At 41.2% G+C, this 25638-nt stretch overlaps 1 protein-coding gene across 1 annotated transcript in view; it reads right to left on the minus strand.

Annotated features, from left to right (window-relative positions):
- The window catches only part of LOC146810124 (proton channel OTOP2-like), a 228097-nt gene that overhangs the window by 62960 nt on the left and 139499 nt on the right, over nt 1–25638 (minus strand). The window contains exons 4-5 of the mRNA XM_085617071.1: nt 25497–25555; nt 6701–6843 (exon numbers count right to left, since the gene is read on the minus strand). Coding sequence (XP_085473197.1) covers nt 6701–6843; nt 25497–25555 — 202 coding nt within the window. The remainder of the gene's footprint in view (nt 1–6700; nt 6844–25496; nt 25556–25638) is intronic.

Raw genomic sequence — 25638 nt, forward strand, 5'->3', positions numbered from 1 at the left:
TCTTGCCAGAAAATTGAGCCCCAAGATGTGCTTTATGTGCATAAGCAAAGGCATTCCACAAGTGCCTCCTGGTCAAATATTTCCATGGACGTTGTTGTTCCAGTACCTCAGGCTCAATGATTCACTAATAAACTGTTGGTAGTAATTTTCTATTTTTTAACTAGGGCATTTTACTCCGTTGCACAAACTCCCTACTGCATTTGAGTTGGGCCAACTTTTCCTTGACCACCTGTTTAAACTTCATGGACTACCAGAAAGCATTCTAACAGATTGAGGTGAACACTTTTGGACTGAGTTAATGAAGAGTTGGGTGTACAGCATTCTAAATCCAAAGCCACTATAACTACACAGTGATGACCACCACTATGAAAAAGTATAGATCTATCTATCTATCTATCTATCTATCTATCTATCTATCTATCTATCTATCTATCTATCTATCTATCTATCTATCTATCTATCTATCTATCTATCTATCTATCTATCTATCTATCTATCTATCTATCTATCTATCTATCTATCTATCTATCTATCTATCTATCTATCTATCTATCTATCTATCCCTACTCCTGTGTTGTTAGCGGATGTCCTCGGCTGAGGCTGGAATTGATATTATGTGAACAATAAACGATTATCTGGAGCATCAATTGAAAAGTTGATTTTCTCAGATTTTGGACATTTGCTTATATTAATCTATATGTACTTGAGGGGTACCATTGATCTGAGATTTGAGCACTCGGCACATTTCCTGAAGCCCAATCGTGTTTTTTATAAATATAAGTATATATTCATATATATGACTCCAGTGTAGGGGATGCTGGCCTTGCTTAGGACAATAGACACCATGTTGAGTTTACCTTATGAACAATACCACTTGATCATTTACCCCAGTGAAAATCGAAGAAATACTCAAACATCCTCAAATAAGGAATTGTTTTAGCAAGTTATCATACTGTTGAATTATATTACAAATGAATTCATTTTTTTCACTTTATAAAGGGATAACGCCATGAGAATTCCCTGGCTAAAATTTATTAAATCTACTTTACTAATGCTAGGGAGACCGGAACTTTTTAATGACCCATCTAACATCAGGAGGGAGGATGTCAGATGGATTAAGCAGATGTTTCTGGAGAGGGTTCGTATGGATAGAGAAGATTTGGAATTGAGGAAACCCATGGTGAGGGCACATATCGTTTTAACTACTTCGCCCACCATGGAACTCTACCTAAAAACTGTGACTAACCCTCTTCATAGACTCCTACTGACTAAATTCAGGATGAATTTAATCCATTATTCTTTAGGAAATTTTCCGGTGTGGTCAAAACCTGATGATGGGCCGCCATGCGGATGTGATAATTTTTCAATTCAAGATACCCTCCATTTTATATTTTTTTGTGATTTTTACAGCAGTGAAAGGAGGAAATATCTATTCCCTGTCTTGAAAGCGGCGGGCTTTACTCAAAAAAGGCCAGCCTTAATCTTCCTCCAAACGTTAGCAGATACTTACACCATGTTTAGTGTTGCTTGCTATCTAACCGCTGCATTTAGATCTAGGAAGAAAAGACTACCCCAGATTGACCTGTTTTAACTCAAACTTGTTTTTAAAGGAATACTTTTAATATTTGTAAATAGACTTGTACTTTCGCATGCAATAATCTGATGAAATGTAATCATTACGCAGAAAACCCTTTTTGTAATGCGATTAAGTGATGTTTTTAAATACTGTATTTGTGTTTGTTGTACGCCTTTTATGATTTTAACAAAAATCGAATAAAGAGTATCTTGACTGACTGACTGACTGACTGAATTCATTTTTTTCACTTTATATGGTGAAATAATGTCCACTCCAATGAAATCTGTGAACAAGTATTGGGGAAACGAGCCGAAACACATTGGGTGACATCCTTTTTAAATGGATTGGCATAAAAGCATTATCTACAGCAATATTGGGGCTGCAGGCTTATAATCATGTTTGGTGCGGGAGCAGAGAGGACTGTTTTTGTACACAGCGGGCTTCCATTTACGGCACACCGAGGCAGCCAATGAAGTTTTGAAACCCAACAAACGGAAGAGACTGACAGTGTTTATATATGTGTGTGTGTGTATATATATATATATATATATATATATATATATATATATATATATTTACTTACTCAAAAGGTGCCCTGAAGCTTGAAGGCGCAACTCCACAAAGGATAGTTCGACAGAACTCTTTATTTTCAAACCGGCTTTCACATCCCAATCAGTTCAGTAATCCCTGACGCGTTTCGGAGCTGCTGCTCCTTCATTCCACCTTTTGAGTAAATAAATTACGTGGCAGCCTGGCCGTGGAAGACGCACCGCCAAAGAATTTATAGGTCTGCAGGTTTCAAATTTATTGAATTCCTACGAGCAGCACAAAGGAAATGTTAAGCACAGACCGGGTTCGCACTCTGAGGCCCACCGGAGGGCTTGTCAAATAACTATTGAAATAGCCTGCTGGCAGTCGATGGGAACCCACTGGAGGGAAAGATTTGCCACAGCGCGCACTACAAATCCCAAGATGCAAAAAATGAAGACACTCACCGGCGAGGCCCACCGGAGGGTCAATAAAAGGATTATGCAAATGGATGCGAGTGTTTGCTGCGGAGACCCGTGACTGTCAGGCTTCCCTTGGATGAAGGAGAAGCAGCTCCGAAACGCGTCAGGGATTACTGAACTGATTGGGATGCGAAAGCCGGTTTGAAAATAAAGAGTTCTGTCGAACTATCCTTTGTGGAGTTGCGCCTTCAAGCTTCAGGGCACCTTTTGAGTGAATAAATTACGCGGCAGCCTGGCTGTGGAAGACGCACGGACGCGAGGAGACGCATGCAGCACCGCGCCGTTTTTCTTCATATTCGAAGTTTACGAACTGAAGAGCATCTAGGGGAGGAGCTTCGTTTGATTGTATAGAAGCCGCAGAATCTTCCAAAGAAAAAGAGATTTGTTCCTTCTTCATTATATCCAAAACAAAAAGGCATACCTGCACGTACAACTAGTACGTTCATTAAAAGGATATCAAATAGATGGAGTATTAAAACATCTCTCCACAATAAATGGAAATTTGAGGAGCATCACTGAAAGGTTACCCAAGGTGGGAAGCAAGTGTTTACCAACATCAATTATCCTAATGAAATAAAAGTTACAATCTATAATTACAGGGTAGATGTAATAACCAATCAAGTGACTAACAGAGAAATTCAAATTGCTAGTCTTGATAAAGATGGAACAATAATTCAATACCATCGAAACGCGTCGACGCCTTTTTACTGTGCGGCAGAATCTGTGGAACCACTCTGACCTGCAGTTGAAATTATAGAACTCATCCAGGTCGAGTGTATATACCTTTCCATGCGATCTGTCATAATGACGACAAATTATATTGTCTTTTCTCATAGGTTTTTCTCTGTGTTCAATTTGTGATTATTGTATAATATTGTAATGTTTTTATACTATTGATGTAGTGTTTTTAATGAAAAATTAATTTTTTGGTTTTAAAGAAAAATGTACCACATGTGTATGTGATTAGGTTTTTAATGAAAATATGCAATAAAATTACTTTTTGATATAAATGTTGACTGTGATATAAAGAATGTTTTTTAACTTAGCATAGTACAATATGTGCAGATAATATTGTTTTCGCGCTCTAGCACAAAAGGGATACCTTTACTCAAACTATTTGATAGTACTCCAGTCCCTTTGGTTTCAGTCGAAGGGGTCTCTCTCTACTGTTTATATATGTGGAAGACGCACCGCCAAAGAATTTTTAGGTCTGCAGGTTTCAAATTTATTGAATTCCTACGAGCAGCACAAAGGAAATGTTAAGCACAGACCGGGTTCGCACTCTGAGGCCCACCGGAGGGCTTGTCAAATAACTATTGAAATAGCTTGCTGGCAGTCGATGGGAACCCACTGGAGGGAAAGAATTGCCACTGCGTGCACTACAAATCCCAAGATGCAAAAAATGAAGACACTCACCGGCGAGGCCCACCGGAGGGCAATAAAAGGATTATGCAAATGGATGCGAGTGTTTGCTGCGGAGACCCGTGACTGTCAGGCTTCCCTCGGATGAAGGAGCAGCAGCTCCGAAACGCGTCAGGGATTACTAAACTGATTGGGATGTGAAAGCCGGTTTGAAAATAAAGAGTTCTGTCGAACTATCCTTTGTGGAGTTGCGCCTTCAAGCTTCAGGGCACCTTTTGAGTAAATATATATCTATATATCCAAGATTGCTTCTGCAACCCACCACCTCCTAAACGCAAGGCGCGTCGGCGTTAACGGACCTCCAAAGCCCGGTCCAACACTATGATTCAATTTCCAGAAAAACGGAATGTCGACGCCGTGTCGTTTGGAAAGTTGTTTTAATGTCAGCTGAAAAGAGTCATACGCGTGTCGCCTGCCCAGCAGGCTTGTTCACCAACAACTCCAATAAAGTTTTACCACCATTTAAGTTTGTGCATATGTTCCGTGTCACATGATGAAATACAACAATGAAAAGCGAAGACATACTCGTAAGTTCTTTGGTCATAGCATATACCGATCTCATTTTCGCTGTTACATATGAGGTTAAATCATTGTTGAATAATTGGATATGAAATTATCGGCAACATTAGACACATTTGGTAACATTTAAAATGGCCTATTTCCTGGCCATAACAATAATCATTTTTTACCATCATTGATATCCCTAGTGGGACTAATCACTGCACTCGTATCACAAAATCCAAGTCAATATTACATCTCGCTTCAAATGCATCAATGTTCTTGCGGGCTTCCATTTACGGCACACCGAGGCAGCCAATGAAGTTTGGAAACCTAACAAACGGAAGAGACTGACGGTGTTTATATATGTGTGTGTGTGTGTATATATATATATAAAATATTTCCTGATGTTCTGGATATCGTTCCAGAGGAGAGCAGAACAGGTACGCACCACCACTTCTTGTTAAAATAGATTCCAAGGACGCGAAGTTACAGCTTCATCTTTTTATTATATGTCACCATAATAGTGCAGATAAGTGTCCGCCCGGACGCGTTTCGATCGCTTGCGCGATCTTGATCATAGTTATATATAGTTATATATATATATATTTTTTTTTGTTTTTGTACTCTGTCTAAAAACATTATATTTACTAAGATACATCACACTCGACCTTTCCTATTAGGGCACTCCCTTAAGTTCATCACTCCCTTAAGTTCATAGGCCACACATCTTACAGTAGGACGGTGCACCAAAGAAAAGTCTTTTCAAGTACTCCAATTGTTGTTCTTTTATTCTTAGTCAACTTTTAGAGATATCAGACTCAGCCAACGCGTTTCGTTCTTTACGAACTTCGTCAGGGCATAAATTGTGTTTTAGAAACGACCTCCAGAAATTTCAAAAGGTGGTCAACTTCCAATTTGTATGCTTGTTCATAAGAAATGTCATGTGACCTCTCCAAGTAGCTGAAAGGTGTATATATAGTTAAGATCCTATGTACACCACCGGTTAGTTCAACTAGAGATCGGACTCTTAGTTTAGTCCATATATAGCGTAAATAAAATTGAATCAACACTGTTGTTGTATATTTAAGACCAATGTGTGGGCTCCATTTTTCTTAGCAACGGGCGCTTCCTCGAGTATACAACAACAGTGTTGATTCAATTTTATTTACGCTATATATGGACTAAACTAAGAGTCCGATCTCTAGTTGAACTAACCGGTGGTGTACATAGGATCTTAACTATATATACACCTTTCAGCTACTTGGAGAGGTCACATGACATTTCTTATGAACAAGCATACAAATTGGAAGTTGACCACCTTTTGAAATTTCTGGAGGTCGTTTCTAAAACACAATTTATGCCCTGACGAAGTTCGTAAAGAACGAAACGTGTTGGCTGAGTCTGATATCTCTAAAAGTTGACTAAGAATAAAAGAACAACAATTGGAGTACTTGAAAAGACTTTTCTTTGGTGCACCGTCCTTTTGTAAAAAAGTTTGTATATCTGGTTTCCTGTAGAGCATAAGTACGGCTCGCTCTGGACGTGTTCTTGCACCTACTGAGAATTTGTATATTGATTTTGGATTTGATGTGCTCAACAGTGGTCAGCCGTACGGTTCCTTTTGTTCATACACATCTTACAGTAGTTCACTAGTTACTTTTCCATCTCATTCCAGTCCCGTCCATTCTAAGCCACCTACTCAATTACATCCAGTTTAGGACGATTTATCCCACTCCATTTAATATGAATTAAGTAGGGGCAACCACTGTGTTATATGAATCATTTCTGGGCCCTGCAATCCATTTCTGCTTCATGGACATTTATTGTTAGTATAGCAGTCCACATCTATATCATGGCCATTGTTCATGGGCACTACAGTATTTTTCTGGGAAAATTCCTGGCCCCTATAATCCATGTTGAATCATAGGCAGTGTTTGTGTCTCATGTGGTTCACACCTATAATATGGGAGCTGATATTGCTCCTGTGATAACCATTGTCATTTGGGGATATATAAATTCTTCTCCGCTAACGCATCTATATTAAAGAGAACGACCTGCCCTACATTGATGCTCGTCTTTATTATGGAGTTTCATGTGGCTCTTTCCTGTGTGTAAAATGAGGGATGGCCTGGCCCTAGGAGCAGACCTGTCATATATTATAGATACCTGCCTTAGGAGAGGGCTTGGTTACCTTCCATGCTGTCTTCGAGGCAGTCTTCTTCCTTTGTGTAGTTCAAGGCCTCCATCATTTCTCTGGTCAGGTGGCTGGATTCATCAGTGATTGCGGCCATCCACACAGCAAGGTTGGTGGTGAGGATGAGCATCAGGCCGCATCTGATTAGGAAACAAAGGAATGGAGGGTAGCACGTGTTTGCCCGGGCAGAGAGCTGATATCTCAGCATTCTGTTACAAAATAATAAACATGCCAAGTGAAGAACTGGCATGTTTGGCCATTCATTGTACTGGTATTAGTCCAAGTTGTTCCAAATCATGAATGTGTGACATGTAGAATGTGTTCACTTGTGCTGCTACTGTTATTACCACATTGTCATGACTTATTCCATGATTATTTCTGTATGCTGCTATGTTTACAGCTGGTATCCAGATGCAAGAAAAGAGATCATGCAGACAAGGTACTAATTTTAAAATAAATCTCATATTGGTGCAGTGTTGGGCCGACACTGCAGCAATTTAGAAAAGACCTCAAGACTTGGCTCTTCGAATGACCCCAACGGAGCTGCACACCCCCCGCCCCCCAGCTCCTTGAGACCCTAAGGGGTGAGTGGTGCGCTTTACAAACCCCTGATTGATTGACTGATAATTCTTAACACACGAGGGACGAACCCGCCCCCCCAACTATGTACCAGATTCCCATACAGGTTTCTCGCGTTTGTGTGATTTTGCTGGACATGGGAGGCGGTCTCGTGGATCCCACTGTTCATTAGAGAGTGCAATTCGTTTTTAGCAGTGATGTTAGCACAATAGCACAAGGCCGCTGTTGTCCTTAATAAGATGTCAAGAGCTAAGGGCGTTGTATGCTTATTCTGGGAAGTTATGTGTGGGTTGTTTGTAGGTGTTTTAATGTGCATCTAGTCGCAGAGTGGATATTTCAATGGCATTTAGCAAAGCTCCTCATTATCCATAGATAGTGCTTCTTTAGTGGGTGTTCTCTTCGCCAGCTCGTGCCAGTCTTTGCTGCACTCATTTTTAGCACTCACGTCCTGTTATTCCAGAATTTTGTTTTGGTCTTATGCTAACCAGAACCTTCTTTACAACTGTCTCCAGTTATCTAATATATCGGAGGTTTTTTAAGCCAAAGGCGTTTTCCTCCTTCACGTCAGCATAACCGTTCTTTAGGTATCTGCTCCTTTCATGTGTGATAAGTGCGGGATAAAGGTGGCTGCTAATAGACGTCGCCCATTCCTGACATGTAACACGAAAATACTTGTGTCCTACTTTGACCACACACGCTGTCCTATGGACATTCAGGCATTAATATATTATCAGCATTAAAAAGGAAGGTCTAGGCCTGGCAAAAGGTTTAATTTGCCAGGTCGAATTTACTGGGGCAAGCATGAAGACATGCTTCGTATTGTGACTTCAGAGGTGGCACAATAGGTGCTGCACTCCACTAGTGATATTTAACTTACAGACCCTGTGTATACTAGGAACTTATAGGTTAGTTAAATGTGCCAGTCAGGGTTTTTAACCAATTTAAAAAAGTTTTAATGGACAAGGCACAGGTACTGAGTCCTGCCTGGTTCTCAGGGTTCAGTGTACAGAATCTAAAAACCAACCGCATTAGCCCAAAGTAAATAGGGGTGAGTATGCAAAAAGAGACTTTTTTTGTATATGATAATTAGGATCATATATAGTGGAAATAAAATCTTGTGTAATTGTATGTAATGTATGTATAGCAACTCTCCATTTTTCTCTTTGTAAAAAATAAATTTGAATACTGTTTTACACAAATATTTTTGACAAATACTCTTGTGCGAATACTGATTTGTTTGTGTATGCTCCCCTACCAAGGGGTCTATTAGGATGGCGGGCGGACACCCTAGTGGTGCTGGGACCGGCCGCCAGTGGTGCGGCGGTCCCGCTGTGCCAATTAGGATGCGACCGCCACCATGGCGGTCGCATCCTGTATATTTAACATTGTGGCGGGCGGTGCTGTATTCAGCACCCGCCACAATGTTAAAAGGGTATGTTTTGCATTTGCATGCACAACGTGACAGGCACCTCGTGGTGCCTGCCACCTTGTGCATGCAAATGTCGGGGGGTACCATGGGTACCCCCCAAGTGCAGCCACCCACCCCCAACCCACTGGGGGCCCGCAACGGGCCCCTAAAGGTATTCTACGCATGCCTTTCCATGGCGGAATCTCCGCCATGCAAAAGTATGAGATCGCCATCATCGTAATATGGATGGCGATGCGTGGAAGGCACTGCCACCATATTGCAGGTCTTTTCCACCCGGTAGGCAATCGGGCGGATTGCCTACCGGCGAATAACTGGCAGACGGTCTTTCTGTCCGCCTGGGTCCCCACCACCATCGTAATATGGCGGGGGAAATGTTAGGCGGGCGTACGGAAATGGCGGGCAGATTGCCACCGCCATACGGGCGGTGGCGATCCGCCCACCATCCTAATAGACCCCGCAAGTATTTTGAGTTGCATGGACTAGACATTTTCCAGGTCTATTTGGGTTGAGTAGTGCAGGGCCACCCTCCAATTAATCCAAATTAACTACATTTTAGGCATCTTAAACAGTTGTGGAGATGTACCCATTAGCGGAGACTCGCTCTGACCCCATCTGGACATGGCTAGTGTTGATTCAGGAGTGTCATGCTGGCAGGAGCTGTGGATCTGTCAATGGCAAAGAGGTATGCTGACCTTCACAACATTGCCTCATGAAGAACAGTGCATACCGATGAGAACTGTGTTCCTAATTTGAGCATCTTTGTCTGTGACACCTTCTAGAAGACACCTTTTTTCTATAGAAGAGAGTTGTCAACCAGGTATGATTGTTTCACAAATGCGAGTTCATCTGCATCTCCAAGGCTTCTGTTTTTCTTCAGTCCTGTGACTGTTTTTTCCGTATGGGTAATAATCGTTCCTTTAGTTTCAAGTATCATTTCACACCTTTCAGTTCTGCAGCTATCTGATTTCATTGTTTCCCCTTTTTCTGAAGGCATTAGCATATCTCCATCTCAAGATATAGGAAGATAGTTTGACAAAATGATTTGTATTTCCGTCTGCAAGCCATTTTGGGTACAGCTTAAGAACTACAATTGGATGTAATAAAGATGTGTCATGATTCTGTAATTTGTGACCATAGAGGAGTTAAGACTACCGTAGGTGTAGTTTTATACTCTGTATAAAACTACACCTACGGTCCACGGTTAATTTTAATATCTAAGAATATTTGTTGCTTGTCCCTTTTGTACCTAACTCATGTCTGTACATTCTAACCAATTTGGATTTTTACAACCACTAGCTGTGGCTCCTGAGCCGATACATACAATCCCTACAGACTTTATAACTGATTTTCTGTCTTCTGAAGGATGCCAAGCAATAATTGTTACTATGGATACTTTATAAAAATGTCTCATTTTCTCCAATGATCACGTTACGTACCGCAGAGGAAAAGGCTTGATGTTGTTTGACGGATATTTTTCATTTTATGGCTAACCACATACCATTATTTCTGCTAAACATCCCCAAAACTTTTCTTAATTTTGGAAAGCTCTATGTAGGGTCTTGGAAGCTGAATCAATGTTTTCTTCTGATTCTCATTGTCAGTCAAGTGGCCAAACAGTGTACCAATCAAAGATTGCAACCGTATCTTCAATGTTACCTTAATTAGGCCAAGACCTACTACAGAAATTTTCAAGATTAATTCAACTAATAACGCTACCAAGCTTTCACCTTTTTATTCTATATGAAGTTTTCATCCAAATACTTCACCTTGGATTGAGCCTTTGATTCCATCATCTACTGATGACGTTAATCAGTTACAGAAACTGAAAAAGCATGTTTCTGAAAACTTATACTGCTCAAAGACCAGGATGAAAGAACATGCAGATGAATCAAGAACAAGTTCCTCTCTTTTTGTCCTAGAGTTAAGGTTAGACTTTTTTCTCGCTTTCTTCCTGATCATACATTCCAAATCAAATTTTCATTAAAGTTTTTGGCTGCTTTGTTATCACTCATCAGATCAATCCTGTGGTCTTACAGTTGAAATTGCTGTGCATTTAGAAAATTAATTTTGTCTTCCATTAATCTCAATTGAAATTATATGTCTCAGATCCTTATCATCAGCCTCCATCTGAACCGTTGTGCTTCAAAGACAGCCAGAATATGAACAAAGACATATTTGATACATTTTCATTTCTTGATTCATTGGCAAGACTTTTCATTTAGTGGGATAATGTCATGCTGGTTTGTCATTTCTTTCAAAATCATCTTGACAAACCTGGAGCTTCATGAGAAAGGTATAGTGTCACATCTGAGCCAAGAAATTACATGAGGCTCTCTGTGGTCAGAGAAAGACCACACAAACCACACACTCGGACAATATGTTGATGGATGCCACACCCAATGTGTGGCTGCACATCACGAAAGCCAAGACCCAGCTCATGAGTCTGTGATCGCAGTGACCAGACAGAGTGTTCTATGATAAGCTGGTGGTATTAATCAGGACTGGCAGCGGTGAAGGTGGAGGAGGTGGCGGAGTCCAGAAGCAGGTAAGAGTGTCCAATTTGGTGTTCTTTGCATATTTATCCAAAACAGTTATTCTGAAGAAAGAGGTGTGGTCAAGTCTAGGAACTATCCTTCCCAAGAAGGTGCATTGTCCATAGAACTCTATTGAAGGGATGTTTCCAATCCATTTATGAGTCTTTCCTGTGATGCCATTTAGTGTTTGAATCGTAGATAAAGGAGGCAATCACAAGAGGAAGATGTTTTGCAATGCATTTGTTCATTACTTTGTAAATGTAAATGTACAGGAATTTTATATAGCGCAAATCACCAAGCGGTCTCTAAGCGCTTGCTTAGGGAACCCGTCCTGGTATTCCCCTGTGAGATAACCCTGCAGGGCATCCGCAAGGTGAAAGCCAGGCATCCCGCCGCGAGGGGCCCATGTGGAGATTAAGCAAGCTATTGCCCAGAGTCGCAGAGTGTGAACCCATGAATCGAGTATGCACTGGAGCGAGAATTATCGAGTCCATGGACATTTATGGACTCAAGACCCAGCCAAGCCGGGAATTGAACCCTGGTCCCGGGCTGACCTCTGCTTCCAGGTCTGCCTCCTCTAACCAGTGAGCCACACTTCTCCTTGCTCTCATTTTCCAAGTGTTCTCTACTTTTGTTCCTGATCTTTGCTTATTGCAGATGGATTCCATATGGATTCTTTTTGTGAATTCTTTGGTGTCACTCTTATGTTTATATTTTGTAAAGCGCATGGCTACCCGAAGGCTTCCCCGCGCTGGTGAGTACTGTGCTAAGAGTAGGTCTTCTGGTACATTAACAAGTTTCTTCCTGAAGAAAAGTTCATTTTTCAGTGCTCTGATACTAGGTGGAAGATCATTTCACAACTTCGATACTACGTTTGCAAATGATCTTTCTGCCCATCTCATCCTTTTAACCCTGGTTATACTGAGGAAATGTAGATGTGAGGATCTCAGGTGTCTAGTTGGAACATAAATGGTTACCAACTCTCTGAGCTTTACTGGGCCCTTGTTATTTATGGCCCTATGAGCAATACAGAGGGATTTAAACTCAATCCTTGCCTCAATTGGGAGCCAATGAAGCTGTTTGAGGGGTTCTCTTGCGGAGACATAACTAGGAACCTTTAGGAGGAGCCTTGCTGCCACATTTTGCACAGGCTTAAGTCTCTTTATAACGTATTTGGGTGCGCTCACATAAAGTGAGTTGCCATAATCCAGATGGGAAACTATGAGGGTTTGAATGGCCGTTTTCCTTAGATGCTCTGGGATCAATACCAGTATCTTCCTGAGCATTCGGGGCAAAGAGAAAACAGATGCCAGACAATTTATTTGCTTGGTGGTCCACTGCAAGCAAATTGTCCAACCAGATTCCCAATTTTTTTATCACAGGTTTGGGAACGGGGGGGGCATGTCAACAGGCCAGCTGATCAGAGGTCTGTGTATGGCCTGGTTTCCAAGGATCATTAATTCCATCTTATCACCATTCAGCTTTCGGCGGCAGCTTGACATCCAGTGGCACAGTTTATCCAAATAGGGTGCAAAATGTTTATTTCCTGGATTGGGGCCTACTGTAAGAGAAACAACCAGCTGGGTGTCATCCACATAGGAGACCGCTGACAGGTTAAAGTCCCGCACTAAGGTGGCAAGCAGGCGCACATTTATATTGAACAACATGGGGTTGAGAGACGATCCCCGAGGGACACCACAAATGGTTGGAAAGCTGTCAGAGAGGCTGTCTTTGTCCTTCACTTGGTAGGATCTGTTTTCCAGATTCGAGGTGAGCCAATCTAATGCTTTGCCCTGAACTCCCACCTCGTCTCTCTCTCTGTCTCTCTCTGAACTCAGGTGGAGTTTGGTGCATGGCTTAAATTGCGACATACTCATCTTTAATCAAGTATTATCAGATTCCCAAAAAAGGCTTTTTACCTTTGTGTTTTTTTCTCCAAACTTGAATCCTTTTTGAGCAGACACTTGACACCTTTTATATGTATTATACAGTACAGGGTGGCACAGTGGCTACTGGCTGGAATCACTCTTTTCTGAGGAGGAATCTGACAGACTTTCACTGTATCCACTCCTTGACAAATAGTCTGCAGAACAAAACAGACATCTTGCTAAAACTGAGACAAAAAGGGAAAGTGATTATGTAGGAGTTAGGATTAGGAGTAGGATTATGCCGAAGTATAGGAGTTGGCTCTTTATCCAAGGTACTTTACAATCCAGTTTTGTAGTAATGTCAAAGGATAACATTTCTTTATGATCCCAAAAAGAGACTAAAAGACATTTCCTTAACCGGTCCAAAAGCAAGAGGCATACCATCTACAGTTTGGACATTTTCAGGCTTTATCATAATAAAAAGAAACACTTACCTTGCTGTGCCGGGTCAAGAACCAATAAGGGAAAGGTACACCTGTCCCTTCTTCCTTTGTACAGGGCTGGATCTGGTGTTTTCCAATGCGTTTTTCTGATTCACAGGGTAGGTTCAAACAAAGTGCCTGGCCTCGCGACAATACATATACAAGCTGTACTTTCAAAAGTGTCCCTTTTCCATCTCAGAAAAGGGTCCTCTAACATTTTCAATTTGCATTGGCTTTTCTTGAGTAGCTGCTGCTTCTTCTGCTTTTGGCACGTTGTTCATTTAGATGATGTTCAATCAGGAGACACATGTCCTATAACTCAGCTCAAGGTTTGGGATAAGATGAGCTCATTAACTCATTCCTAATTTATGTAAGATATTTGACTAATTTAAATCCATGATGTTTCAGGTGGCTAATTGTTGGGAACGAGATGCATTGGAAAGGACAGCAGGCATTCCTAGTTGAAAGTGTAATAATTAAAACATCCTTACAAAGATTGTATTAATCATCCCACTTTAGAACGAACTAAAGCAAACTAAGCAATTCAAAACTCAAAATGAAAGGTTAATATCAAAACATTCCTATGTTTGGTGGTATCACCTGCAAACTGAGGCCCACTCAGTGTGACTACGAGGAGGTCAATGCCAATCTTAGGTCAACTGTAATTTTTGAGCTTGCTGATTTACACATTGGACCAATTCTTGAGAATGGTCCACAACACCAGCTTGATTAAGATCCATTACTGCTCCATTACCGGAACCAGATAGAGCCTTAAGCTGCCAGGGCTGGACATAATGGAAGTTCTTTCTTCTTCTGCCTGAAGTAAGGTGCCATCTTATTTAAGCCAGCTGCTGTTTTTTTAATAATCAGAATTTGTATTGATTTTATGCACAGGTAACTGGGATAGGAAAAAGTCCAGAGTACATAGCATTTCAGTAGAATAGCAGTATGCGTTAGATAAGGAAGAGCACCATTTCAAGCATGATCTATGTTGAATGGCGACCACGAACTCCCCCATACCTTCTCATGTTTAGAGGGCAGCCCCTAACAATGTTTATTGGTACCTCCATCTTAGCACACCAACTAATCATGGAGCACAATTCGACCAGCGTCGGCGGCCACCGCCGTCCAAAATCAGCAATGTTCCACTTGGCGTTCATTGTCCCAATACCAAGGTGCGCTCACCTCGAGGATCTTCCACATAATCTAGGATGCTCAACTGAGTAATGCGAGCAGAATTGTCCACTGGTATCTCTAAGATTCTAGACAACATGCTGAAAATTCAAGCCTAATATTGTGCAATAATTGGACAATGCCAGACCATGTGAAAGAAATCACTATCCTAGCTCATACATCTGCGGCATGTGGGGATAGGGATTTCTCCCATTTTCCACAGCTGCAGAGGGGTAAAATAGGAGATATATAAATATTTTAATTGGATCAAACGGGGTCAGGAGGAGATGACCAATCTACCTGGGGGCCATCAAGGTATCCTTCCAAACATTGAGGGGGCCTTCCAGTACTTCCATTTATTCCAGAGGGCAACAAAGGAGCTCTGGGAGTTGAGGACCAGTGTTCTGTATAGGTTCGAGGCACCGCCTTACATTCAGTGGTGATGAGAGGGCGTGAGATTCAAGTGCATTACACTCCAGTATCTCACACAACTATGATTGGTACAGTATTAGTGCATGATGCAGCTGCTAGTATCTATAGAGTTGTGTCTTGTGGAGCTCAAATTCCCCCTGAAGGGCCTGCATTTGTGACCCAGCCAAGATGTCCTTGAGTGGAGAGATACTGATGAGGTGCCATAACTCAAACCCTTCCTAAACGGAGACCTGGGAAGCCAATTGCCCAACCAGTTGCATGCATAGGCCTGCAGTCCCAGCGAGTCCAGCGGAAGGCCCATCTCCAGCATAGAAGCGTGGCCCTCATAGTTTCCAAGCTAAACTCTGGAATGGGGCAACCGTATAAAAAAAACACAGGGTGTGCTGGCAGCCCAGAAGAGAGACCAACAAGGCAGACATGATATTGCCGGGACTCTTAAACAGCCCATCATTGATTATCTGGCTCCTCGAGGCCCAGTAATACAAGCTGATGTCAACCATCCCCATTCCACCACCAAAGGCATATTGAACGCATTTCTGGAATGCTAACCTCAGGACCTCATTTGCCCACAAAAGGGAAAAAAACACTTTCAACACTGCTGCAAACCAAGATTGGAGGACAAGCAAGAGGAAGTTTTGAGGAGCATGCAGCAATTTCGGGAGGGTATTAATTTTAAAAAGCACCACGTGGGCCAGGGGATTGATTGGGAAGTTTGACCATCTGATCAGGTCCTGATGGGTACGATGCAGTGCGTGTCAAAGATTGAGACTCCAGAACTAAAAATATCCTGAGGCACTGGAAACTAAGGGCCATATTAGCAAGGACTTGCGATAATCAACGCAAAGCGTGCTTAGCGCTGTATTTTTTATCACTGGCTATCGCTGGTTTAGATCGCGGAGATAACGCGTTATTATCAACATTTATCTCCAAGGCGATAATAAACCAGCGATAGCGGCGATTCTCCATCAATAACGCGAGAATACCAGCGATAAATTGCCATCGCTAAGGAAAAGGTCGCTAATAGGCAGGTGAGGATTCAGCCGTAGAATCCACCTTCCCATAGAAAACAATGGCTAAGTCAGGATTTTAGCAGGTGTTAAAATCCAGCGATAATCGCGGTTAGCGCGAGTTTTTTTATCGCTTCGCGGGCATTGCTAACAGTTGTTAGCAACAGCTGGCTAATAGAGCAATAAAAATATCGCCGTTTTATCGGCAAAAAGTGGCGCTAAAGTGGCGATACTGCCCTTGCTAATATGGCCCTACGTCTGAATAGGGAGGAAGCACTGCCAGTCACTTACCTCCCGGCTGCCCTGCAAGGGGACTTGAATTTATTAAGACCAGTTGACTATGAGCATGTTTAGTGTTTGGTGGAGTAGGAGGAACGTTGTAAAGCATCTGTCATCCTGGTGGCCAGACCTGTAGTACTCCTGCCCCATTTAGTGGTGTGGTAAATGCTGAGTTACTGTTGGCAGAGCCTCAGTTGGCTTCGATGACAGTAACCCCTGATCTGTTAGTCTGCCCACTACAGAGCCATTTGTCCATAGTGGCAGTCAGCCCACACTACTGAAGGTGGTGCGACCGTCATTGATTTTGCTGTCCATCATGGGAGACAGAGTCGAATGGTCTCAACAGGCAGTAAGAAAACTCTTCTATGATTCTTGTCTGCTTTTTTTCAGGGGGTGGTTCTTCTTTTAGAGAAAACAAACTCGGATCTTGAGAGATTGTTTTTTCTAAGCAAAAACATTTGCTGAGCAGGCATTTTAAATATGGTGCCACTCTCAGACCTGCAGTGCTGTTGGGGGAACCGCTGCAATGGTGCTTCCGTTCACTGCACAGACAACTTTGTCAGGCATGCGAAGGTCTCAAAATTAGAAGAACAGTCCTCCCTTGGGGTGGGTAAGGGTACCTGGCCTCTGCTGGAGTGGTGAATTGTCCTCAAGGTCTACATAACCATCTTAACATTATGCATTAGTTCAGTTCCAGAAAGAAAAGTGGAGTTCTAACTTCGGAGCATAAGAGGATAAATGACCTATTTTATGACTACTTCATGGGTACCCAATAATTGTGGGAAGAGACGATCTGTACAGAAATTTATAGAGGTAACCTTAACCTACTCATTCTCAGAAGAATATGATAGAGATTTTTTAAGCCTAATGGTACTTCTGTGTTCAGTTATACATGTCCTCACCTTTCGGGTAGTCATCCGTAGTCATCCGTACATATTGCAAAAATGGGCGTACAGATTAAAGAGCCATATTAATGTGCTGAATGAAGACATTCCATGGAATACAGTAAACTGTTAATATCAAGGTCTACTTTCTTTGAACATTAATGTCATATAAACATCGTGTACACCATCCACACCCGGTTAGCTAAGGATTATACTCCACCTTCCCTAGGCAGTGGGGGTTCTGGTATACCACCTCACATAGCCATCCAGTTGCCCACAGCCTTTCCTATTTTTGCATTATTCGCTTGTTGCATCAGCATAGTGCCCCCCTCCCTATTGTGACAAGAGAGGGGCCTGGTTTTAGTACAAACTAAAATATTGAAATATAAAAAAAGAAAAAGAAATCCTGTATCCAAATTACGGAGGTTTATGCTTGGGGACGCTCTCCTTATCTGTATTATGAGGCGAGTATAGTGGTACAGTTTTGAGCATGTACTGTAAGTTTACAGTGTAAGTTGCATGTAAAGCAACAGTAGTATTTTGTCTATGTTTGTTCTAGCGCGTCACATTGCTGTCGTCTCCGAATGTTCGGAGACTACTTATGTGACGTCACACCATGTACGCGTCAGTTGCCACCTTCGATGCCATTGGTGATGTTTTTCTTCTTGTAGCCTCTCGTGGGCCCTTGTAATTTTATGCTTAAATAAACAATTTAGTTTCAACACCATTCCCTATGGCACTTCCTGTCTTAACAAATGGCGACGAGTTGTGGGATTGAAGACGGGCTCGTGAGCGGACAAATAATAATATGAAGAAATTATATGAAGAGGAGTTTGTGGACGAATTGAATTCAACACGGTAAAATATCGCATGGATAATCAAAGCAACAATCCAGGATAATAAAGTAAGTGAAGTGTTGCATTGCATTAGTGTGGAGATTACCGTTGAACATCGTTGAGGAAATCTTGTCAGGAAGCGCTCTCTGCTGGCCATGAATGACGAAGGGAGTAGCTCCGAGTTCTCATTGGAGTGAAACCGGACACGGCAAGCTGACGTAGCATGCGTGTCGCCATTTTGAAGTGCTGACGCTTTGTTTCCAAGCAAATAATGCGTGCGTAAGAGTTAACTGAGGAGATCGGAGCGCGGAACGCTGCGTGAGGTAATTGCAGAGGTGAAACTGACGAGCAAGCGAGTAGATAAGGATATAACGAAGGATAAGGTGCGCGCAGACCACAAACAGGAATTTGACATCGAAATTAACAGGAAAAAAAAAAAAAAGAAAAAACTGACAAACTGATCTACCAGTGTAGTTACATGAGGAGTTTTGGGAAAAGAATTAGACATAAATATGTAAAAGACAAGTTGTATATCACAAATAATTTGTGTGGAAATAACATATATATATATTGAAAAAGTTGGAAATTATATACAAAGGTGATAATAATGCAAAAAGTGAATATAAAGACAATTAACTAAAAATCCAATTGAATACAAGTCTGCTAAAGAGTGATAATATGGCTCAAAGTAATAATATATGCGTGCCACCACTTTTTCTTGAGGAACCAGGAAAACCTGTAATGAAGTGGAAAAGCTGGCTGAGAGCCTTTGAAAATTACATAGTGTCCATTGATGGTAAAAAAAAATGACGCAGAAAGGAAAAAAGCTTCGTTATTTGGCCTTCTAGGAAAGGCAGGACAAGAAATATTTGACAGCCTACCAGAGTATGAGAGCCCGCCTGGGGTATTTTTACCAATAAATGAGTACCAAGAAGCCATTAAAAGACTTGAAAAACAGTTTTCAGAGGAAAATAATATTATGGTAGGAAGGCACAAGTTTGCATTGAGGAAGCAAGAAGAAGAAGAAACAGTAGAGGAATTTATAGCATGCTTGCGTGTTTTGGCAAAGGACTGTGAGTTTGAAGGCATGACTGACATCTACATTAGAGACCAAGTTGTGTTCTATTGTCACTCTAAAATAGTACAGGAGAGACTGTTAGCGTGTAGGAACCCCACGCTACAGGAAGTGGTAGATATTGCGAAGGGAATAGAAAGATCACTGATATCCACAAAAGAATTGTCTGGTACTAGTAATAATTCAAACGTGTTTTATTTACAGGATAAAAGGAAATATGAATATAGAAATTACGAAAAGAATGGAAGTGAGAAAAAGGTAGGAAGTAAAACTTTAAGTTGTTTCAGGTGTGGATCATAAGAACACCTAGCTGATTGTAAAACATGCCCAGCGCTTGGTAAGAAATGTATGAAATGTAAAAAGTTTGGTCACTATTCTGTACTTTGTAAAACGAAAAGAACAATGGTGGGTATGAAAATAAGTGCATTAAGTGAATCTGAACAAGAAATGTGTGCTAACATTGTATTATCTGTAGACATGGTAGATGGCAAACTAAAAGGACCTATAGGGACAGTGTTGATTGGAAATGTAGAATTACCATTCACTGCAGACTCAGGGTCCCCAATAACGTTGATATCTGACAAAATGTTTGAGGAAAGGTGGCAAAATGTAAAGTTAAATGAAACAGATGTAAACCCTAAAGCATTTGGGGAAAAGGAGATTGATATGGTAGGTTATTTTTATGACAGTCTCACATTTAAAGGAAGAGTAATTGAGACCAAGATATATGTGGCAGTGAAAGGCAGGAATTTAGTGGGCTGGAAGGATTTAGCTAAGCTAGGAGTAATTTTAGTCCCAGGAGCGAAAGACCCAATAATATTGAAACAAGAATTCGTGAATTTGATACAGGTAGAAGAAAATAAAGAGGGTCTTAAGGAAGTATTAGAACAATTTAGCAAGGTTTTTATTAATGAAATTGGATGTGTGAAAGGATTTGTGCATGAGATAAAACTAAAAGATGGGGCAATACCTGTAAAGCATAAAGTAAGAACTGTACCATTATCTGTAAAAAAAGAGTTGAAAAATGTAATTGACAAATTAAGCAAAGAAGGTGTAATTGAAGAAGCTGATGCTTCAGAATGGATATCAGCTATTGTTGTTTCTAAAAAGAAGAAAACAGGTGACATAAGATTATGTGTAGACCTGAGGTCATTGAATAAAAACATTTTAGTGAACTGCCATCCGCTTCCTAAAATACAGGAAATATTAACATCCACGGCTGGGTCCAAGTATTTCACGCTGATAGACTTGAAATCAGCGTACCACCAGGTATGCTTAACAGAAGAATCTAAAAAATTAACAACTTTCATAACGCCTTTTTGCGGCATACACGTATGTCAGACTACCATTTGGGCTTGCCTCATCATCAGGAGTTTTCCAGAAACTAATGGATTTACTTTTCGGTGACATGAATGGTGTTGAGGCATCCCAAGATGACATTTTAGTTCATTCAAAGGAAAAACAAGACCATCTAAAATTGCTAAGTAAAGTCTTGGGAATATTAAAAAGTAAAGGTATGACAGTTTCTAAAGAAAAGTGCAAATTCATGGAAAACAAAATTGAGTACCTGGGGCATGTTTTGACTTCAGAAGGAATAACACCAAAGGATGACTTAGTGCAAGCAATCAGAGATGCCTCAAAACCAGAGGATAAGGAAGCATTAAAATCATTCCTAGGCCTCAGTGAGTATTACTCAAAATTTCTACAAGGGTATGCAAACAAGGTGGAACCATTAAGGAAATTGTTGCGGAAAAACGCAAAATATGAATGGTCTGATGATCAAAACCATGCTTTTGATGTCATTAAAAACTGTATCATTTCAGCATCTACATTAAAACCATATGACCCTAAGTTGAAGAATATTGTTACCGTAGATGCAAGTGCAAAAGGCATAGGAGCTATATTTTGTCATGATCACGGAAAGGAGGAAAATACCATTGCTTTCATATCTAGAAGGTTAAGCGAAGCAGAAACGAACTACAGCACCATTGAACGCGAAACACTTGCGTGTGTTTGGGCTGTGCAAAAATTGAAAAGCTATTTGTGGGGTAAAGAATTTTTTGAAATAGTCACAGACCACAAGCCATTGGTGTACATGATGGATGGAAGAGGACGTGGCAATGGTAAGGCTAGTTCAAGACTAATAAGATTGCTATCCAAGTTACAAGAGTACAATTTTACGATAAGGCACATCAAAGGTGGTCAAAACAGCAGGGCAGACTGCTTGTCACGGTTGCCTATAGATACACAAGGAGAAGTTTCTCTTGATGATACAGAATGTATAGTAGCCTTGGTTGATGCCACGGTGATGTACAAGGGTTCAATAACAGAGAAGGAATGGTTGGACTGTTAGAAGGAGGACACAATATTGGAGAGAGTCATGAAGCATCTAACGTCAAAATGGCCTCCCATCAAAAACCTTCAAAATGAATTAAAGAGTTTCCAACAAATAAGTGAGGAACTAACTCTTGAGAGTGGGTTTTTAAAAAGATGTGACTTATTCATACCGCCTGCCAAACTAAGACTCAAATTGATAAAACTTGCCCATAAAAGCCATCCAGGAAGCACTGCAACGAAAAACATTCTAAAAACATATTATTGGTGGCCAGGAATAAACAGCGACGTAAACAACCATATTGACAAATGTGAACAGTGTTTAAAGGCTGACAAACACTGGAGATTAGGCACGGGCGAGCTACAGATGGTTGAACTACCAAACGGACCATGGACAAAAATTGCAATTGATTTTGCAGGACCATTCCACATACTGCAAGAGGTTTGCAGATATATAATAGTACTATCTGACTACTATTCAAAATGGGTACATTACAAATTTGTACATTCTGTAACTACAGAAGTAGTGATAAAATTCCTAACAAAAATTTTTGCAATAGAAGGACAACCCAAGATAATAGTTTCGGACAATGGTACGCAACTGGTGTAAAAAAAAATGACAGATTTTTTTGACTATTTAGGGATAAAACAAGAGAAAACACCGTTATATAGCCCTAAAAGTAACGGACAAGTGGAAAGGATGAATACGTTTATAAAAGAAGGTATCCAGCTTGCAGTTGCATCAAATTTGAATGTAAAAAAGCATATTTGTGAAAAAGTAAGCACGTATAACAATACTCCGAATGAAACTACCACGCACACTCCAGTCTATTTAATGAGAGGGAGGAAGTGTAACAGTGAGCTCACACCCAAATTTAATCAGTGGTACAAAGACGGTGCAGTGTCAGAGGAAGTAAAAGATGATGTGGTAAGATTACGAGAGAATATCGTTTCTAAACAGGAAAGAACGAAGAAATATTCAGACAACGCCAATAAGGCAAAGGAGAAGGTGATTGAAAAAGGAGACTGTGTCATTGTCAAAAAACCTCACAAGGTAACAAAGGGAGAGTCAATATTCGGTAATCCTGTCCAAGTCCAACAAGCTACGAAAGGTACAGTTTGTATAGAAGGAAAGGGATGGCGGAGCAAGGATGATATAGTTAAACTAAAGAAAGGACAGGAGAAAATAATAATGAGAAATAAATAGGAGCTAGAGGGAGATCATGAAGATAGCATTTTGGAATGGGAGGAAGGTGTGTTTGACAGTCAAAATTCAGATAACATTGAGAGGAGATTGAGTCGGTCTAGTAACGAAGGAGAAATATTAGCATGTGGCACAAGTGAGAACAGTATTGGCGGAGAGATATTCAATGCCAATGGAATAATAAGTCACAACCAAGAGGAAAATGATGTGCCTAATCAAAATGTGAAACGAAAGGGTATGCCAATGGAGAATACAAAATGTAAAGAAATAGGTCATACCACAAGGTCTAGAAGGGAGATCAAATGTACTAAACGTTACGATGACTACATCTTTTACTGAAGTTTTACATTGTTTTATATTGAAGAAAAGGAGATGTTGAGCATGTACTGTAAGTTTACAGTGGAAGTTGCATGTAAAGCAACAGTAGTATGTTGTCTATGTTTGTTCTAGCGCGTCATATTGCTGTCGTCTCCGAATGTTCGGAGACTACTTATGTGACGTCACACCATGTACGTGTCAGTTGCCACCTTCGATGCCGTTGGTGATGTTTCTCTTCTTGTAGCCTCTCGTGGGCCCTTGTAATTTTATGCTTAAATAAACAATTTAGTTTCAACACCATTCCCTATGGTACTTCCTGTCTTAACATACAGGTACCCGTGTTTTTTGAGTAAACAGGAAAAGGACCGGTGTATTTGGGGACTCCGATGAGACACACTATGGACATGCAGAGCAGCGGAGATATAATATTATAATATATACGCTCCTACGGTGCTGGAAGGTTTTTCAAACTGGGCCTCAATAAAGTTTTTAAACCTGCACACCGACTTGGTCAAGTGAACAAGGAGCTGGTTGAAAGGCGTCGGCAACGGCGGCATGGTAACGGGGTCACGTGGCACGTGAACGCTTGCACGCTGCGTTACATAGTCACGTAACTCGTTGGCATACACTCATAAGCGAGTGCATTCCAGCAATCGTGATCTCAACACAGACAGCTGGAGACAACAGGTCGAGGCGGAGCACGCTCCTTGGAGTAGTAAGAACGGGGACGGGCACCATGCAGCGGGAGGGGTTACATTTCAGACACAACATTGGTCCGAATCCTAAACGCTAAGAATAGCCATATCATACCAGGTGTATTGTAGCCACAGACTCCTTAGAGCAAGGAGGTGATGTTGGTAGATGGACACACTAATGGGATGCATAGTAGACAGGAGGGATATATTGTAATACCCTAATGTCATATATATGATGATCTTCAGTAGGATGATGGCGAATGCAACTCCAGTCCTAAATTAGGACAAAAGTAAACCCCGGGGCAATTTTAGCTATATTAAATACATACTGACAGCCGCGGCTACCCAGATCGAGTTGTGGCAACCCAAGTAGTGCCATTTTTAGTAGGTACAGCATAAAAAACATTATCGTGTGTATAAGACTACCTCCCGTAAAACAATGTCTTCTTTGTTGATTGCTTTCTCCATTTCCCCCAGAGTGTGACAATAGGGGGTCTCCTCCTCTAAACTCGCCAGTTTAAGAATCGCTCATTGATAAACTCGGTGACTTATAACTTTTCTGTTCCTCGGTTGGAGGAGGGAGAGGAGAACGTGATGGGCAATGGCCCTATCGAAGTACGGTTTGCATGACCTGCGTCTATATGTATATATGTATATTTTCTCACTAATCAGCAGACGAGCATGGTCCAACTATGGATATAAGCTAGGCACCATATTGTGAGGTGGCCTTGACTGCATACGGAGATGGCAGCGCCTCTATAGAGGTATGAATCGGGTATAAAAAAGTGAGTTGGTTGGTGGAATGGAGTTAGATTGGTTGTATTTGACAACCAGATACCCAGGTACGACAGACACTACCTTCTTTTTCACCTTTTTTCTACCCACAGATTCTCTGGAGTAAGTTACTTATCGAACCCCTCGTTCTGCGAACAATTGGTTTCAGAAACCCGACAATGAGGGGTCTGAGGGGATCCATAATTTTCAGATTTCTGGGATCTGAAAGGTCCTGATGAAGGCTGTGATGACCTGAAACTGTAGGCATTTAAAAAGCAGACAAAACATGTTGACGATTTGGCAGTAAGGAGGGGTGTAGGAATTCCTAATACTTTCCTATCACCACCATCCTTTTTGGTTTTTAATCCTAGTCAGTGGATCTAGGAATAAAATTAGTTCTAAAAGAAACCACTGAACTAGTTTTAACTCTCACTGTATCTTTTTTCTTTCGGTGATCCCAGGATCGTTCACTTATATTATTATTTATATGTGTTTGTATTGCCTTCCCCTCCCTTTTGCTCCACCCCAGGCATTGGTCTGTGCAGGGGTGTATTGAAGCAAGCACAATGATGAAGCATGTCATAATTATGTGAGTGAGGACAGTATTTTTTCACAGAGCATGTGCCACCTCTAATCTAGAGACCTATACACACTACTCCCGCTTGTGTGCTCACAAGGGTGTCAAGAAGTCATAAAATGGAACAATGGTTGGGTGATATGAAGAAGATGAAATATTGAAGAAAGTGAGGACGTTGATTGTGAAAGGATGGGGAGGCTGGTTGAGAATCACCGGGTATGTGGGACATTGCCATGGGTACCCTGGAGTGAGTAACACATACGGTGGTTTATTCTACAAATAGGTCATTGCAGTGGAGACTGGGGACACTCACCTAGTAGAATTGAGATGGATCTGGACACAGTGCCTGCTGGACACCCAGAGAAAGTATGTCTGTGGGAAAACACACATTCTGTAAAATTCTTAGTTTGCTGAAGGTTAGCATAAACAACACATATTTACAAAACATCTGTTAG

The sequence above is a fragment of the Triturus cristatus genome, chromosome 7, assembly GCF_964204655.1.
Source record: "Triturus cristatus chromosome 7, aTriCri1.1, whole genome shotgun sequence".
NCBI classification, from domain to species: Eukaryota; Metazoa; Chordata; class Amphibia; order Caudata; family Salamandridae; genus Triturus; species Triturus cristatus.